General features: G+C 36.5%; 1 protein-coding gene across 10 annotated transcripts in view; it reads left to right on the top strand.

Annotated features, from left to right (window-relative positions):
• The first annotated feature begins 8084 nt into the window (after window positions 1–8084).
• Pabp2 (poly(A) binding protein nuclear 1) overlaps window positions 8085–19935 on the top strand; it is a 75456-nt gene continuing 63605 nt past the window's right edge. For 5 of the 10 annotated variants that reach the window (XM_081756309.1, XM_081756318.1, XM_081756300.1 and 2 more), the window contains exon 1: window positions 11656–11701. In XM_081756309.1, coding sequence (XP_081612435.1) covers window positions 11671–11701 — 31 coding nt within the window. In that variant the 5' untranslated portion in view covers window positions 11656–11670. Of the gene's footprint in view, window positions 8279–8614; window positions 8654–8674; window positions 8816–11655; window positions 11702–19935 lie in introns of those variants that run through there. The other 5 variants (XM_081756344.1, XM_081756361.1, XM_081756352.1 and 2 more) reach the window with 5 other exon arrangements.

Here is a 19935-nt window from a genome sequence, read left to right on the forward strand (position 1 = left end):
TCTTGCCCTGAATACAAAGTTTATTACAGAAGAACCGTTTGACATAATAATGTAAATAGTGGTCAGTTACTTTTTTTTAAGACCACTTACGTTACTTATGTTACTGATGGGCGATTTGCTTTCGTGATACCACAGCACGCGTTGCGCTTTGTCCTGCTTCGATGCCATTTCGCCAACTAACCCGCGCGCGCCAAGTAACGAACTGCGTCACCCTTGGGTAGCACTAGTGCCATCTATTGGTCTTAAAAAAAACTTGTAATACTAACCTATGTAACGGATCAGAATTTACATTATTCTGTCCAACGGTTATTCCGTAATAAATTTGTATAATCAGGGCAGGACTTTATGCTCACGGTGTATACTATACTTAATTTTCTTTCTTGTTATTTTAATAGCATTTCTTGCTCTTTTAACACCATTTATTTTTAACAATGTTTGATTTTCTATTAATGCTCCTAAAATTTTAAAATCTTGATGGATAAGGTCAAGTCTATCACGTATTAAACCACAATATTTCTCCATATTTATTATATAGAAAATATTTAAAAATGAATTATTTATATATAAAAATGAAATTAATTATATTTATAAGTAGAAGAATCGTAATCGAATATGTCATGTGCTGAACAAATCTTATCTCTTAAGTCTCTATTTAATCGTGTGTATTATTGTTTCGATTATAATTATGATTTAAATGATGATGAAAGTTTATTTGCTAAATATGCAAGTGTTAATTTTGGTAATCCAGATTTATTTAATTTCTACATTTCTATTAACATGCTAGATCATTTATTAAAAAAAAAAACTAGTAAAGAAAATAACGAACGTCTTATACAAAATGTTGTGTAGTTTTACTATACAGATTCATAGTATGTAGTAGTAGGAGGAGGAGGAGGACTACTAGTAGTAGATATGGGCTAGAAGCCCCGCAGGGGTTTATTGAGTTCTGTTCTCGACATAAATACCCAAATTTTCCAAAATTTTCCGTACATTTTACAATCTGTGGATCCGTACAGTAAAACTGCACCCAAAATATTATAAGCAAGCATGAATTAGCGAGACGAAACATTGAATACACTAACTGGTGATCAAAAAATGTTTTTATTTGTGTTTTATTGAAACAATCACAAAATATTTTATACGTAAATATAAAGCTAAGATTAATTGGGAAACCATATTATAGCTACAGAGACTTATCTCAAGATCTTATAAGAGACGCACTGTCGATCATGTAGCGTTGCGATCGTATGCCGTTTCGGTTGAACACACTCTATGTATATAACCTGCACAGGCATAGGATTGACAGAAATTTATAATTTATCATGATGACTCAGTTGAAAATGATGCCGAACCTTACGCCGTGCAGCTTGACAACTTGTTCTTGTAATATGCTTTCAACGAGAAAGCATGTTTCTACTCTGACCACTGTTCCACGGCAACTGAAATGTCATCGCATATGCTGCATCATCATGGTCTCACAGTTTGTCGACATTAACAATGACCGTGTACTACACCATTCAAAATCTCCCGCTTCCGCGTGTTACCCTGTACATAGCATATTCCTACGTTATCATACCAAATTTTAAAATTTGGCAATTTCCAAAATTTAAGAGTGGACCTGTACATCCTCCTCTCGAAATTTTGGAGGAGAGGCTTTAATATACCCCTGTTCTGAATTCCTATACTCACCTATAACGTAATAAACCATCAATAAAGAGGATTCATAAGGTCAAAACCCTTCCAAACATATATTCTTGGCAATTTTATAGCCATGAACGGGAACGAAATGTATTACCCAAACTTATAGAGGTACATACCACCATACAAAATGTTCAAATTTGGCAATTTACAAAATTTGAGAGTGGAGCTATAGGTACATCACTCTCCCAAAGTAGGACGTTAATATATCCCTGTCTTATGAAATACAATGAACCCAATACTGATTTAGAACGTAAGATCAAAAACCTCCAAATTTAGAATTTTTAGTAATTTTGTACCCATAAAAGGGAACAAGATGGACCTCCAAACAACTAGAGGTACATGTCCCGGTTCTATACACCCCTCCTTAGCAGTGGTGGATCTAGAAGGTAAAAACTGGAAGGGGGGCAGCCATAACCCTGATTATGAAGGTATATCATTAGTAGGGCAACCAACTTAATGCTTTATACAACCGTACATTATGCTTTATTTTTCCTTACATTATGTTTTATTATGCTTTTTCCTGTATTTTCCAGCATTTTAAATGCCTTAATTATACTTCAATTTTACCCATTTTTGTTACATATTTCTTTCACTTGTTTTAATTACACAAGCATTTAAAATGCATATGAAACTATTCATTTTCCCCACTAAAATTACATCAGTGCGGTTCATCAGGGTACGGTGATACAAAATTCCATCAAGGTTCGGAGGGAGGAGGAATTCGAACTTTCCATTGTTACTCGTAAATGCAATTTTCAGTTGATTTCCATTGTTTATGTCGTTGATAACAGCGTTTGTTGATATTTTTTCTTTTGGTATAAAATATATTAACATATTTTTCTTTGTTGAACATACACAAGGTTCTGGAATAAAAAGGATTAAGCATTATGCTTTATGCTTTATTTCTGAAAATTATGCTTATAAGATTAGCAAATTTGGATATATAAAGTGATAAAAATCACTGATGTGGTATTAATACCAACCATAGATGGAAAATTTCATTATGCTTTTACAGCTATTTATACTTTATGGTTGCCCTAACCATTAGTTTACCACAAACTTTCAAATATATATATATATATATATATATATATATATATATATATATATATATATATATAGGTTCAATTATTTTTGTCATTCAAAAAGTGGGAGGGCCTAGGCTCCCCGGAACCGGGCTAAATCTGCCACTGCTCCTTGGGTGGGCCAAGGTACCCTTGCCTTCTGGGTGGATCTTTGCACCCCTGGACCAGGAACCCATGGAAACAAGACTTAACGTCAGATCACACCCATACTACACCCATGGACATAATGCCTTCCCGTTAATAAAGAATGCTAATATTACATTGTGTTTGGCAATCTCGAAACAGGGGCGTCATTTCAAACTTCGCTTGAGGGGTCAAAAGCATCACCGACGTAAAACTTTCACGTTTTGCACTAGTATATTAGCAGACAATCGATTAAAGTATATGCATTCTTCAAAATCTTAGAGAAGGAAATTGGGACTCCTGCCCCCTTAAATAACGCCCCTGTCTCGAAGGGTATATTACTAGACAAGATCTGTTCCCCGATCGAAAATATAACCGCACGCCACTGCCTAGGTCATTTCAGTGGATATTTCATTCAGTCAAAGTTAAAAAAAAAAAAATAATAATAATCTCGAGCTGGAATGTACTTTTTCAGTATAATTTATAGAACTATTTTCTTATTATTTGTCTGCATAAGTAATTATATGCTAAAAACCACTACAATATGTAGATTTACAAGAGCCGTACAAGATCACTATAGTCGTTGAGCCAGGAGGTTTCATGGTTTCATCTCTGAGGACTTGGTGTATCATACATTTTTTTGATTCAACACAATACCAGAATTACTTTTATCCATGATACTGTCAGTTACAGGGTAGCTATTGGCCGCCATATTGGAAAATGGCCGCTAATATTGCAATTTTTGAGACCATTTGTTAACAAGGGAGTTGCATGATTACATCTCTGTGGACTTGGTGTACTATACATTTTTTAATGCTACACAATACCAGAATGGTTTTTATCCATGATACTGTCAGTTACAGGGTAGCTAACGGCCACCATATTGGAAAATGGCCGCTAATATTGCAATTTTTGAGACCATTTGTTAACAAGGGAGTTGCATGATACATCTCTGTGGACTTGGTGTACTATACATTTTTTGATGCTACACAATACCAGAATGGCTTTTATCCATGATACTGTCAGTTACAAGATAGCTAATGGCCACCATATTGGAAAATGGCCGCTAATATTGCAATTTTTGAGACCATTTGTTAACAAGGGAGTTGCATGATTACATCTCTGTGGACTTGGTGTACTATACATTTTTTAATGCTACACAATACCAGAATGGTTTTTATCCATGATACTGTCAGTTACAGGGTAGCTAACGGCCACCATATTGAAAAATGGCCGCTAATATTGCAATTTTTGAGACCATTTGTTAACAAGGAAGTTGCATGATACATCTCTGTGGACTTGGTGTACTATACATTTTTTAATGCTACACAATACCAGAATGGCTTTTATCCATGATACTGTCAGTTACAAGATAGCTAATGGCCACCATATTGGAAAATGGCCGCTAATATTGCAATTTTTGAGACCATTTGTTAACAAGGGAGTTGCATGATTACATCTCTGTGGACTTGGTGTACTATACATTTTTTAATGCTACACAATACCAGAATGGTTTTTATCCATGATACTGTCAGTTACAGGGTAGCTAACGGCCACCATATTGGAAAATGGCCGCTAATATTGCAATTTTTGAGACCATTTGTTAACAAGGAAGTTGCATGATACATCTCTGTGGACTTGGTGTACTATACATTTTTTGATGCTACACAATACCAGAATGGCTTTTATCCATGATACTGTCAGTTACAAGATAGCTAATGGCCACCATATTGGAAAATGGCCGCTAATATTGCAATTTTTGAGACCATTTGTTAACAAGGGAGTTGCATGATTACATCTCTGTGGACTTGGTGTACTATACATTTTTTAATGCTACACAATACCAGAATGGTTTTTATCCATGATACTGTCAGTTACAGGGTAGCTAACGGCCACCATATTGGAAAATGGCCGCTAATATTGCAATTTTTGAGACCATTTGTTAACAAGGGAGTTGCATGATACATCTCTGTGGACTTGGTGTACTATACATTTTTTGATGCTACACAATACCAGAATGGCTTTTATCCATGATACTGTCAGTTACAAGATAGCTAATGGCCACCATATTGGAAAATGGCCGCTAATATTGCAATTTTTGAGACCATTTGTTAACAAGGGAGTTGCATGATTACATCTCTGTGGACTTGGTGTACTATACATTTTTTGATGCTACACAATACCAGAATGGCTTTTATCCATGATACTGTCAGTTACAGGGTAGCTAATGACCGCCATATTGGAAAATGACCGCTAATATTACACTTATTTTATTTTTTCCTTGTTGATAGTTACTCAAATTAACGGAATAAAATTAACAAAAGTTATAGATCTTAAAATGTTCTGAAAATAATATTGAAGAAACTATAAATAAAGGCACACAGGGAACAAAAGGTTCAACGATGTTCAGCAAAAGACCTGCAGCAGTTGAAAGATACTATTTAAACTCTGACATGAGAGCAGCATTTCTTCACATGGTTCGTGAAAGAACAAGCTGCAATTCTTCTTCAGGACAATCTGTGCTACATCCAAATCTTTCTTTGCCTAGGATCCAAAAATATGAACGCGATGTTTCAGCGTTACAAAACCTGATGACCAATGAATGGATAAATCCGTTTGAAGAAATAGATATGATCAATTTATCTACTGGAACTGTGCCAACTCCAGACATTGTCAAAGACATGGTCACAGCACATGAAGTAAGCCAAAAAGCTTATGAAAAATTCAAGAAAGATCATTTGTCTGAAGACTCAAAACCAGAAGAATTTTTCAAGCCTCTCAAGAAGCAGAAGCTGAAGACGTTCTCCGATTTGCAAAAGAAAGAGAGTGTGAAGATGAATAACACAGAGTTCGTTTTCCCCTCTGGGACCTCTTCCATGGTCTTTGGCTACTCCTGATGGTTCGATTCGAAAAACTGCTAAGTCCAAACTGATGGAAGTCCTGACCAAAGACTTTGCAACTGATGGGCAAATTCCTAGTGACGCTGTTAACATCTTTGATGGAATGTGTCTTGTTCAAAAGCTGCCACAGGGACTACAAACATTTGGCGAAGTAGCTGACAACCTCTTTTCGAGAATATTACAAGAAGCCGTATCTTCCGTATCTTCTCAGACAATTCACGTTGTCTTTGATACGTAAAGACAAGTGTCTATAAAAAGTAGCGAACGAAAACATCGAGCTGTCGGTGATTCTATAAAAGTGAAACATATAACTCCTGCCCATTCAGTCCGAAAATGGAAGCCGTTTTTATCTGATGACGAGAACAAAAAAGAACTTATACGTTTCATTTGTAAAGAGTGGCAGGGCGTGCAGTATCTCAATCAGCTGAATACACGAGTTATGTATGTTACTTGTGAAGGAAAGTGCCATAAAATTACAAGCAAACTGGCACAAGAAGCTCCTGAGTTGACATGTTTCCAAGAAGAGGCGGATACCCGACTTCTTCTTCACGTACAACATGCTCTTTTTTCGGGATTTAGAAAGATAATTATTAACTCCGTTGACAAAGATGTTGCTGTTATTACATTATTTGCTATAGAAGAACAGTTGAAAAAGTACAAGGGATCAATATTTCTAAAATGTGGATCTAGTGACAGAGTAAAGTACTACAACATTAGAGATGAATGCTTTTCTAGGTCAAGAAGTGTGTAAAGTATTGCCCGGACTTTATTCATTTACTGGGTGCGATGCAGTAAGTGGATTTGCAGGCAAGGAGAAATCTGCAGCCTACAAGATAATGACTCAAAATTCTAGACTCAGAACCGCTTTAAGTATTCTTGGAACTCAAGCTGAAATACCAGAGGAAACAAAGAAGCAGCTTGAGTTCTTTGTTTGCTAGCTCTACTCTAGACAGCAAAAGTTCACTGACATCAATGAATTGCGTTACAGCATATTTTCTGCTAAAAAGGGGTCTGTTGAACCTCATAGCCTTCCTCCATGTCGGAACAAGCTCTATCAACATATAAGAAAAGCAAACTACCAAGCCCTCGTTTGGAAGAAATGTCTACAAGCCATCCAGAGCTTCCATTCCCAGTGGACCATGGCTGGATTTCTACAACGGACAGTGAGGGAAGATCTTGTCTGGGAGTACAATGGATGGATTCTCCTGCCCCTGAAGCTGTTTTGGCACTGATGTCATGTTCTTGCCCAAGAAAATGTGCCATGCCTTCATGTGTGTGCCTTTCTAACAGCCTCAGATGTATAGACATGTGCAAAATACAGACCTGTTCCAACTATGAAAAAGTCACTGATTTCGACGCTGGACTGTCATCTGATGACGACAGCAGTGAAGATGAAGACTAACATGAATAATATTTGAAGGAACTTATTAGTACAAATATTAAATACTTCAGAAATATGTATCTCGGTAAAATATTTCCAGGGGAAAATAACAAGTGTTACAATTTAAAACAAGGTCGTTTCTCCTTTAATCGCAAATATCTCCTAATCGATTGGTTCTAATAAAAAATATTACAGAACATAATATGTGCAAAATTTTATCCTCTTCAATTTCATTCCTCTTCATTTTCTCGATAAGAGGAACCGTTTATGAGATAAATGCGCAAAACCTCATAAATGTAGAGACATGGCAGCCATTTTTCAATATGGCGGCTTTAAGCTACCACAAATTTCAGGGTATCATTATTTGATGAACACCTTGGACCACTGTGAATACAAAAAGATATGTATCATCAAGTCCTTAGAGATGAAACCAAAAACCTATTTTTTGGATTCTGGCTCAACGACTACTACTTCAATAATAAAATCAATAAAGCTAGCGTGAAATCGCTAGAGGCGAAATCCTTGCCTAATTCGAAAAGGCTTATTATGTATAGATCTTTGTAAAGTTTGCGCAAAGCATTGCAATACTACGCAAAAAAAAAAAAAAAAAAAAAAAAAATCCACAAGTAATTCTAACTGCAGTGCCAATAATTACAATAAAACGCAATATTTTATATTGCAGTGACACTAATCCGGGCACCTCATTCTGTATCTATTTTCGCCAAATCTAGGAATCACAATGGAACTAACATTTATAACTACTAGACTGATTGTTGGAATGTAATGTTTGTATATACACACTGTTCGAATACTGCAGTGCTGGACTGTTCGAATGTAAATTTTGAGTTGTGTGGATGAAAAACGCTATGAATAAGCCCCGGAAAGCATCAGGTTCAATAGTAATCTCTACATATGAAAATGTACACAGTAATGTTTAACTGCAAGAGCTGCTAACACTTGAACAAACGCTGTATAAAACGAAAAAAAATGACAGCCGAAACAGTGTAATAAGGAAGGCTTGTGTAGGTAGGAATTTTGGGTTGTGAATTAGTTCGTAGAAAATCCAGTTGCATCCAGTTTTATATTATGTAAATTTTGCTTTAAAGTTTGTATTTTAGTGTGTGTTTCACTCTTGCAGCTCGTGAGAAGTAAAATTTTCACTAATTTTCAATAGATGAGCGTGTAAACTAATATATAGCGGCTTGTTGCTTGCTTGCGGTTTGTCGGTCATTTAAGTTAAAATATGTTACTTTCCGAAATGTATTTAAGTCCTTTGTAATAAAAGTATAACTAAGAATTTAGGCTATAGTGCATGTTTAATTTTATGCTTATGTTCAAGGTGCAATATACTGTGTAGAATATACGAATTGTCGGTGTGAAAAGATGCATTGCATTTGCGTTCCGAGCAAGCTTTCGTGTCAATGTACTGGTGGGAGTGATATTACCCATGAGGAGTTGGCGGCGTGTGTGCTCTTTTATTTTTAGATTTTACAAAATGTGTTAATAATATTGAACAAATTGTAATCAAAAGCGGTTTGTTTTTTGATTAGAATGTAAGCCGGTTAGCAATTCTATTCATTTTTCATTTTCTGTTGGATCTGTCTTGCAACTTCGTCTGATGATATGTAAGTAGGCAGTTCCGTACTATTAGGAAATAAAGGTACAAGATAGTTAATTGATTAATTGCATTTGAACTTCTGGTTGTTGTGTCGTGAGTTTTCGCTTCTGGTATCAGGTAAAGGTGTTGATATGTTGGTGCACATGTGAGCTAATTGAGTACAGATTAAGAATGGAGTTGCTAAAGTTGGAAAAATATTTGTATAAATACTTCACAGAAAACAAAGATTAGTTTTCATGAAACGTCTACATGCAAATAATGTTACTCTACAGGCTAGTAGATCCGTGGTAACGAAGAAGGAATAGAATGAGAGTTTTAATATTGCGTAACCCTCCATAAGATAAGTAGTGAATATTGTATAGGTCTACGTACTTGTATAAGGTGCTTTTTATGATTTGTTTGGCCACATTGAATTCAAGTAGCGTCCGCTCTGATCTTTGTGCGCTCTAACTTGATCATTCTACTGTTATCAGATTACCACAATTATGGATAGCCATTCATCTTTGTCGAAATGGGATGGCATTTATCATCTCCCCCAACTCGAATTTGCCTATTTTGAGAGCAGAACCGAACCAACCCCTGCAGGGCTTCTAACCCGTTCCTACTACTACTACTACCACCACCGTATTCCTACTCCTATTTAGAATGGGGGAGGTATTAAATATCAGCCGTCGCAATATATATAGTAAGTTTGGAAAAACTCATAAAAATGAAAGTTATGAACACGGAAGGATCTATATAATGCAGGACATAGCATATTTAATCCCACAAATCCCTGTTCTTAATTAACATCTCTCATGGATGCTTAATATGAAGCATTCATAATAGGTGCAGATTAATTGTACGGATCCGTACATGAATTCATTGCATATATACTTCTTTTCCAGTAAATCGACTCTCTACATTAAACAATCATTTTTGAGGTGTAGACTTGTATTTCTCTTTACTTTAGGAGAGATTTAGTGTACGTACACGATAAGAACTACTATACACAAGACACTATTGTGCCAAGTGGTAACTATGTATGAATACTATTTGAGTAGGGGTAGGAGCGCAGTAATGCTCAAAGCGTTAGCAAAGGGTGCGCCAGTAAGAAGCAAGCGCGGTAGCGTCGGTGGGTATATATACAGTGAGTGTAAAAAGTATTCATACAGCCAGTATTTTTGTATAAAATGAGATTTTGTCCCGCTTCCATGATATGTAAATCCAACTCACTGGGCTATTAGAAAAAGGTGTTCCTGAAGGAAGACTTGGGGGAAGTATAAACAACAAATGCTATTTTGACCTTGGTTTACAGAGACAAAAATTGGAAAAGTCTGAAAATTCATGTGCAAAAAGTATTCATACAGTACCACAACTCTCACAGGAATACCTCACTCTCCGTGTACAAAAACGAACGACAAGCCTGTAAGGGCACTCTAGTTTGTTCTACGTTCCCTTGGAGTGCATTCAAGTTCACAACATTATCGCGGAGTTTGAAAGTGCGGCAGAATGGGACGTAAAGGTCGTGAAACTACAGAAGAGGAACGAAGAATTATAATTCGTCTGCATAACCAGTGTAAGTCACTTTCTGAAATCGCAGACATGGTTGGTAGGCCTAGAGGGACTATTCAAAGTATTATTGATAGAGTGGGACAGAGAAAAACGTTGATAAATGCACACAGAACAGGTCGCCCAGTGAAATTAAATACGCGTTGTCAGTCATTGATAGTTCGAAAAATAAAAAAACATCCGCGTCTGAGTGTGCCAGAGCTTGCAAGTGAGCTTTATAATGAACTTAAAGTGCATGTCTCACATTCTACGATTCGCAATTACTTGAGAAAGCGTGGCTTTCATGGTCGGGTAGCCCGAAGAAAATATTTTGTGAGTGAAGTTAATAGGAAGAAAAGGTTAACATTTGCCAAAGCACACCGAAATACACTACAAGAATTCTGGGACCGCGTGATATTTACGGACGAAAGCAAATTCAACATTTTTGCATCTGATGGACGAACCATGGTGTGGAGGCAAAAGAATACAGAGTTTCGAAAACAAAACCTGAAACCTACAGTGAAACATGGTGGTGGTTCTATCATGGTTTGGGGGTGTATGAGTGCATCTGGTGTAGGGTCCTTGCACTTTATAGATGGTACGATGAATCATTATCAGTACATTGATATTTTAAAATCGAATCTCCATTCATCTGCTGAAAAAATGGGCATTAGACAAAACTTTATATTCATGCAGGATAATGATCCAAAGCATTCCGCTTTAAATACACGCCTTTGGACCTTGTACAATACGCCAAAATACATGCCAACACCTCCCCAATCCCCCGACATTAATCCGATTGAGCACCTTGGGACTACCTTGACAAACAGATTAGAAAACGACCAATTTCAAATAAACAAGACTTGCAAAATGCTCTGCAAGAGGAATGGCAGAAAATTCCCTCATCAAAGACCAAGGCTTTAGTAACATCAATGCCAAAGCGTATTAAAGCTATTATAGCAGCGAAAGGATATCCTACGAAGTACTAAAGTGGCACAATGTGACGAAAACATAGATACTAAGTGAAATGTATGAATACTTTTTGTTGATTGATATTTCTTTCTTTTCACAACCTTTTTGAATTTCCTGCACGAAAAGTAGTTTCTTCCTTTGCTACAATCCTAATTTGTTTCATATCAGTGTATTTTTGTGTTATGTTTCCTACAGTTGAAGAAATAAAATAGAATTTTCAGTTCAAGCGGTGTTTGTTCACCGTGATAAGTTACATGTTTCGACTTTCCGAGGTGTATGAATACTTTTTACATTCACTGTATATGAACGAGGATGGCGTAAAAAAATTGTATAGGCATAAAACTCGTGTCGTGTTGGGTTATGTATTTGTATGCTTCTAAAGATGTTATAGGTAATTTTCCGACGTATTTTCATTGTTTGTACAATTATGTTCCAAAATAATAAAACTCATTACTAACGCAAAGTTCACAAATATGTGGATCCCTTAAGTCTCGGACACTTCCGTGTGTTGCACGTTGAGTTAGCGCACTCACTTCCGACACTTTACTTCTCTTTGTTTATTGTATTTATTGGCTGCCTTATTTACAAATCCGTGCTTAACAAGTTAAAACTTTTATTAATGTATTTCTATGAAGAGCACAACAGTGAGGAACACAACATATTTAGCTTATTTACACAGTGCTCTCTCAAAATTGTTACAAATTTGTTTTGTAGATTTTACAAATATATGGTTCCGTAAATTAAACTGCGCTTATTATAGATCTTTTGCATACAACTATTCCGCTTATTAGAATCTAGAAGTAATTAAACAAATGTTTATATTTCTCATGGATCACTTAATGATCAGTTCCAAGATAGAATCTTATAATGTCGCTGTAGAAGTTTGATCTTACGTGTTTATATGAAACTGATTTCTCAGTTTTTTTTTTTTTTTTTTTTTATAAAGTATTCATGTAAGCGTATTCTCCAGTATTCTTCAGAATTAATATATGCATGTCTTAATTCTTTTTGGCTCTGTGGTAGAGCATTCACTTCGGGAGCATAGGGTTCATAGTTCGAGCCCAGTTTATGCCAAATGAACTTTGCGCTGAACGAACATAGTGTGAATTTTCTTGATTGTCGCGTTTCTTCCCACTTTCTTAATTACCATCGTGTCCTCCTTTATCTTACGTGGCATAAATGTAAAACTGAGAGGTGTAACTTCATTTTTGAAATACAGGTAGTAGCATAACACTGCCAGTATTAAAAAGAGCAGATCTCAAGAGTGAAAGTATGTGGCTGGTCTCTTGAGAAGGACTTACTGAATGAGTAGTTAAATATTCTAGTACTAAAGCACGATTCAGGTTCAATTGTGACCCAGTCACACGTTTTCACAATTTTTATTTGAAGATATTACTTATAGTTGATACCCATCTTGGGTTTTCGATTGAAGTCTTAATTAAATTTTAAGATTTGAAGGTTCGGATGCAATTAATATAATTATATTGCTGCTCTCTCATCTTATTTTTTTAAATTTGTAATCAACATCAGTAGGATTAGTAGTAATAGTAATTATTTCCAAGATTGCTAATTAAATCCGAAAATCGACAAATGTAAAATTTTTCATCCGTCAAGAACTGGTTATGACGGTACATTGTGCAGTTTGCATATCTGGTCATTCTGTGATAGACGAGTATGGCTCTAATACAATCAGTCACCAATGGAGGCGCGGTGACTCAGTGGTAGAACGTTCACCTCTGGTGCTTGGGGTCCCGGGTTCGATCCCAGCCCACGCCAAGTGAACTTTGTGGTGGACAAACACCGTGCTCGTGGGTTTTCTCGGGGTTCTCCCCCTTTCTTGATTCCACCATTTCACTCACTCTCATCATCACCGTCTCCTTTAGCCTAACCGGCATAGCCGTGGGACGTAAAAGATTTCATTTCATTTCACAATCAGTCACCACGTAAATACAATATTTTGCAGTCAAAAATGTTCCAGTTGAAATATGTTTGAAATACTCGTTAGGCATCCCACGTTTATGCTCTTGAATGATATTTAGAATCTCACTCACCTCGTTTCATGGCTCCAGAAACGAATTCCTTGTTTTTGTCCAAGTCCTGGTACAGATAGAAAACAATGAGCCCTGCGGATCTTCTAGCTTCCTTCGCTGGCTGTGGCTCGCTCAGCTATATTTTGTGAAATAACACTGGAGATTTTATATGTTCAAGATTGGTGGAGAAACTAAAAGCTACCCATGCTGTTTAGCATAGATGGATGATTATTGAAAGGTTTTTTGCTCTCACTACAATCGAACTCAGGATCGCGTGCACCAATGGCGCAGCGCTAGCCAGTAGACAAGTAAGGGTACAAAAAATAGAGGAGACCGCGGCGACTGAGTGATAGAGCGTTCACCTCTGGTGCGTGGAGTACTTAGTTCGATTCCAGCTCGGGCTAAATGGTCTCTGTGGTGGACAAGCACACTGTGCGTGGGTTTTATTGGGGTTCTCCCACTTCCTTTTTTCCATCATTTCATTTTTCTTCCATTGTCTCCTTTAGTGCTATACGGCATACCTAAGGCCATAAAACAGATGTAATTTTCATTTACGAAAAAGTTAAATAAGGATAAAGTTGTTTGAAAGTAGGTGGTTTTCAGTCTTAAATGATGGAGTGTAGAGTTTAAATCCTTTAGTTTAATGCTCCACGATTATGCCCTTTAAACTAAGGAAGATAGTGGAATGAAAATGAGAGACGGGAGTACCCCGAGAAAACTCACGGACACGTTGTCCAACACAGACTTACGGAAACAGGACCCCACGGCCCAGAGGTACGTGCTCCACCAGAGTCACCGTGTCCCACTGAAATGGTGGAATGATCCCTGCTTCGATCCCAGCTCGCGCCAAGTGAACTTTATAGTGGACAAGCACCGTGTGCGTGGGTTTTCTCAGGGTTCTCCCGTTTCCTCCCATTTTCTTCATTCCACCATTTCATTCATTTCTCATAATCACCGTCTCTTTAGCCTAACTGGCATATCCATGAGACGTAAAACTGAAAAATTTCATTTCATTTCAAATGGTTGAATGTTTCCAATAGTACTGTCATTTGGGCTCTACACTAGTTAGTAAGGTGCCGAATATTAAATGAAAAAGCACATCTTTGCCAGTTCAGCAGGCCCATCCTTGGGTCCCTCACCTATCAACAATGCGGCATTGTTGAAAAATGATTCAAAGTATTGTAGGTTACCTCGCTTGCACATTTCGTTTGAACAGCTTCGTTTCGTATTTTTATCACTATTTTCGTCTTTCGTATTTTTTTTTTTTTTTTTTTTTTAATCACTATCTTGGTCTGTGTGCATATTCTCCGCCGTTGACACGCAGGCCCTCGTGCTGCGCTCCTTCCTTGACTGTTAGATACCATTCGTGCCTTTTAATGCCCACATAGAAAATTTGGTTACTGCAGTGGTTCCCAACCTTTAAGTCAACGACATATTTTACTGAACGCCTACGTCACGTCACACTTGTTCGATTTTTTTATATTAGTAATATTGTAAATTATCATAGTGTAAGCATATAAGTTTCTGTAAAATAGTGACTGCCGTGTAGTACAGAGAATTGTGCTGCTTGAGCGATTGACGTACAGTCTCTCAAAATGATTTTAGGTAATTGTTACATGCTTCATGATCTTTAAATTCCAAATTTTCGAGACACATTGGTTGGGAACCATTAGGTTAGTGCTTTGTGCACTGATTAGAGTTTTTATGCAGTAGTTTTTATATACTATTCGTCCGGTCGATTAGTTATATCCGTAAGGGGTCACATCATTTTGCACGGATATTATCAATGTACACACAATTATTTGGCAAGAGCAGAGGAAATAGATGCGCAATGCTTAGGGAATCATTTAGAGCACAAAAAAGTGAAGAAAAATATAGCTGTATTTTTCATTAATTTGATGGTGTATTGTAAACTTACACGGTACGTACGTCGTATATAAAATAGTTCACTTATTTGCTATTACTTTATTACTTGATACTTATTTATTACTTTTAAACTAGAAGACAAATAACACTGAAATTTTGTACCATGCAAATATTGGCAGAAGGACGTTGGTTTGACATACTCTGTGATACCAGGTTAACGATGTTGCCAGTCAACATAAAGTTGTATTTTTTTTAAATGGCACTGCGTCAATTACAAATTTCATATTTCATGTGGAAGGAAAACATGTACCATATTTGCCCTGCAGTGTTGCAAAAGTAAAGGTAATGTGGTTCGGATCCCACGTTACACTGTAGGTCTACGTCTAATATAGCCTCTCTGCTGAAAGGGACACTAAAATCAAATCAGGATGGTACTTACCCTGATCTAAACACTTTCGAAATAAAGTCCTTTAAAAGTTAATAATGAAGGTATGCCAAGCTTGGGAATAATTAGTTTTGATAAAATGTGCATATGATGCACGACGTGCAAACTGTTCTGCAAACAAGCTTTGGCTAGTAACAGAGGGCTAATCTTGTACAAATGACAGCCCCGGATTAGATCCACATAAACATGTTTTCAACATTGTATTACTATTTACTTGTTATTTTTATATATTTTACATAGAATTAAGTCTTGCATTTCTTTCGTTCACTCCTAGCTATTAATCACAAATGTTTTATTTTCAAGCTTTCTGTTCTCTCCACTAAAGAATGTTCATATGTATTGTATTATTGCGCAAAATTAATACTTTCCGACTGTTAAGTAATCAGAAATAACGAAAACAGTGAATACTTATTCCTTGTTATGTTTCTGACCAGCTCTATAAACAACCACCTACTACAGTATTATGTCAAACTTTGTTGTTGAAGGTGTAGTCCCTTGTTCAATATATGGCCCTGGGATGTAAAAAAATTACAAAACGCATACGAAGAAACTTCTTTCTTGTACTTGGTTGCCACATGAGGGGATACTCTTAAGGAGGGGATTGTATTAATGGGTGCAGATAGTGTACCGTAGTAGGGTTGAGTATAACTAACGTGTGCATGTATGCTATAAAAGCTACAGCGCATAAAACACGAATTAACTTAAAAACACAAACTTTCTGGATGGGCACTAAAAAGCATGAATACTATCTGAACTAGTCAGGGCAGGAGCGCAAAACGGTTGTCCGAGCAACAGCGAAGGGTTCGTCCGTATGGAGCAGGCGCGTCAGTGATAGTGGGTATCGCCTAAACAGGGATAGCGTGAAAACATGTTATATGGCATAATACACATGCCGTGTGTGTGTTGCACGGCTTTGCGACACTTGTATGATCATTTTGTACACTACCTTGACATAGTACTTCGTCATGTCTTATATGGTACTACGTGGGAAAGAGCGCAGTTTCAATTTCGTATTTCTACTTATCATGCATGTAAGAGTTAAGATTTTTGATATATTTGGTTAATCATACATTCCTATTGGGAAATCAATTCATGTTTCTCTTACGTGAAGTTTACAGTTTTACGCCCCATAAAATAGCATAGCACGAAACGTTTTGCCCCATTTCACCACATTTGTTCCAGATGCAATTCCTCATTAGTTTCCGCTATGCATTTCTGCATCTCTCTCCATTACTGCAGCATACACATCCTAGCTTAGTTAATGAGATAGTGAGTTTCAGACACTGTCATATTATGCTTTATTGCCTGTTAATCTAATATAGCATCAATATGCGAACTCATATAGTCGAGAATTCATTTTTTCCCTAATTAATTGCCATACACTGATAACCTTTATTTTTTTTATTTTTATTTATTTATTTTTTTTAACTCTCATGCTGACAATTCGTCTGACTGAAACTCTCCCCATGATCTTCCTAGCAAGATTCTGCACCTGCCGACAAAGCAAAATCAACTAAGGAATAACTAGGGCACAATGTGCGTAACTTACTGATGAATGGCCCTCTAGCTTCTCTGATCTGTAAGAAATCATTCCACAGTTGACTGTTTGAACCGCCCTTTACTGGCTGTAGTGGCGATATTTCTGTTGGAGACCATACGTGCTGCGATAGACGAATGACCAGCGAGGCTTCGAGCCTATGTACGTGTTGATGGCGGACATTTTGAAATAGGATTGGTATATACTGTTGTGAGACTACGTTGCTTTGCATCCTTCAAATCATGTATATTAAATTGCCATTCACCATATTACTGATTTCCACTTTTTACTTCGTAACTGTATTTATGGCCAGACTAAGCATGTTTATGATTACTTTTTGAAGATAAGGGCAATATGCAATGAAATTTGAACCACATAGAACAGTTGTAGCTGTAAATTCCACTTCTATGTGGATACTTGTTTTAAAGCTGGATATGGTGCACATCAACTGCTATGAACAACACCGATTTACAGACTGTTAATAAAATTAATGTTTTTTATGCTGAACCTCATTGGTGAAATAAACTTCATAAGAAATCATGGCTAAATACGAACAAATGAAGGTCACCAGTGTTTATCTACTGCGCGCTGTAGAAAGATGCTCTCGTATCATTACGCTTAGTTATTTTGGTAAATGAAGTCTCTTAAATCTTGACACATCATAGACAAGGCTACTCCACGACAATGTACCTAAAAGTTAGTGCTGAGGTGATTCCAAAGAGTGCTATGACTGCTATTCACCTTGTTAAGGATATTTAACTCTATGAAATTTAAGATACTGGATTGATTTTCACGACCCTTTTCAGCAGCGAGGCCATGTGAAACGAGATTTACTTTTGGTGGGACCCTGTATCTGAACTGAAGGAGTATTCACACGGACAGTCGAACCTGGAATCACGTGTGTAACCCATTGGGATGTACGAAATTCAAGAAATGAATATCTACGAGTGGTTCAGGATTACCGACGTGGAATGCTTTCCATATATGTAGCTTGATGGGCTGGTAACAAACAGAAAGTTTCGAATAATGCATTTCGATCCAAACATTAACCTGCCCCCCCCCCCCCCCCCCCCCCCTCCAAAAAAAGTGAAAAGTCATTACACCAACTATGAGGAGTCAGTCAGAAGTCCCAAATTCCGATTGAGATGACTCCAGCGAATATTATTCTGAATAGCCTTCAAATATCATTCAAGAAGTAGAATATGTAAATTTTAATTTCTTGTCTGTAAATAAAATTATTCTCAAGCCTTATCTAATGTCTTTTTCTTACCATAGTCATGAAATAATGTAATAAAATCTTACTCATGTCCCGACGATATATTCCTTTTCCACTGCAAGCGATTATTCTGCGTCGGGTCCCGAAGATGTCAGCAATCCCTCAAATGCCCGTTCCAACGCTTGAGTGGTTCAGTTCGTGTCTAGGATATAGAGAAACCGCTATTTTTTTAAAAAAAACGTACATTACAAAATTGTGATAAAGTACGATTTTTATTTTATTAATTTTAGCTAACTTTCTTTATTCTAATTGTATTTTTACGGAGTTATATCAGGTTAGCGAAATATTGCCGCATACTAATCACATCACCGTATGCATAACATCAGAAGGAGCAAGTTCAAATTAATGTGAAGTTTTACATTTAAGACGCCGAAAGTGTTGAAAATAACGTTAGTTTCCATATTATTTACACAAGTTACGTATAATAGAAGTAAAAGTTGTTACGTATCTCACCCATATGTTTTGTTTTTATCCTTTCTCCCCTCCCAATATTTCGCTTGATTTATGAACTCCAAGCTTCTTAGGGAATTGCACCTTATGAAGAATTAAATCGAGAAGCTAATCACGTACTGGCTATGTTGTCCCTTTCCCATCAATATTCCACTGGGTGAGCTTCTAAATCTTCGTTAATGAATTATAAAATACACATTTTCTATCTTCCTAAGAATAACAGCGAATTACATATTCAACTTTTGATTCGTAGTAGCCAATCACTTGGTTTGTTCATTTATGAAAAGTTGCTGAAGAAATTTTAGCTTCAGTATGTTTTTTTTTTTTTTTTTTTTTTTTGAAAACTTAAAACTTACCTTATTAAATACGATTTGTGTTATATCCTACGTTGATAATGTATAATTCCAGTCTTCTGAAGAATTATCTGCTCCAGATTCAATTCCAGCTCCCTCTTCCTAGTACAGTACGATTTGTGCGTCGAATTTTCTATTTTTGACTGCCTTACGTAGTATAATCAACTTAGAAAATTACACAAGTTGTGTTCAATAAATTAAGAGCCTGACTTACTAAAAGTAATACAAAATTTACCCTTTTTCTTTTGCGTGTTTATTATAAGGGAAAGAAGATAATGAAATGCAACTTACCACAATCATAGATAATGTTATTCTATAACAGAAAATATGATCGTGAAGAATTTTCAGTGTTGCCATCCATAGAAATTAGTTTTGCCAGAACAAAAACGCCCCTAAAATCTAAGTTAAGGCAGTGACTGGAGGAACTGTCTCAACTGCAGTAGGTTACGTTCATGTTTTGGTTTCCTGTGAACTACTTTTTAGATAACATTATTATTTAGTTTTAATAACTAACTATTTTGTTCATTACAAACTAAATACAACTATTATTTAAAAAGTAGTTCACAGGAAACCAGAACATGATACGTAACCAAATGCAGTTCAGTTCGTTTCTGTAGTTTCTGCCTTAACTTAGATTTTTAAGGGGGGCCGCGGTGGCTCAGTGGTAG

The sequence above is a fragment of the Thermobia domestica genome, chromosome 1 (assembly GCF_964235325.1).
Source record: "Thermobia domestica chromosome 1, izTheDome1.hap1.1, whole genome shotgun sequence".
Classification (NCBI taxonomy): Eukaryota; Metazoa; Arthropoda; class Insecta; order Zygentoma; family Lepismatidae; genus Thermobia; species Thermobia domestica.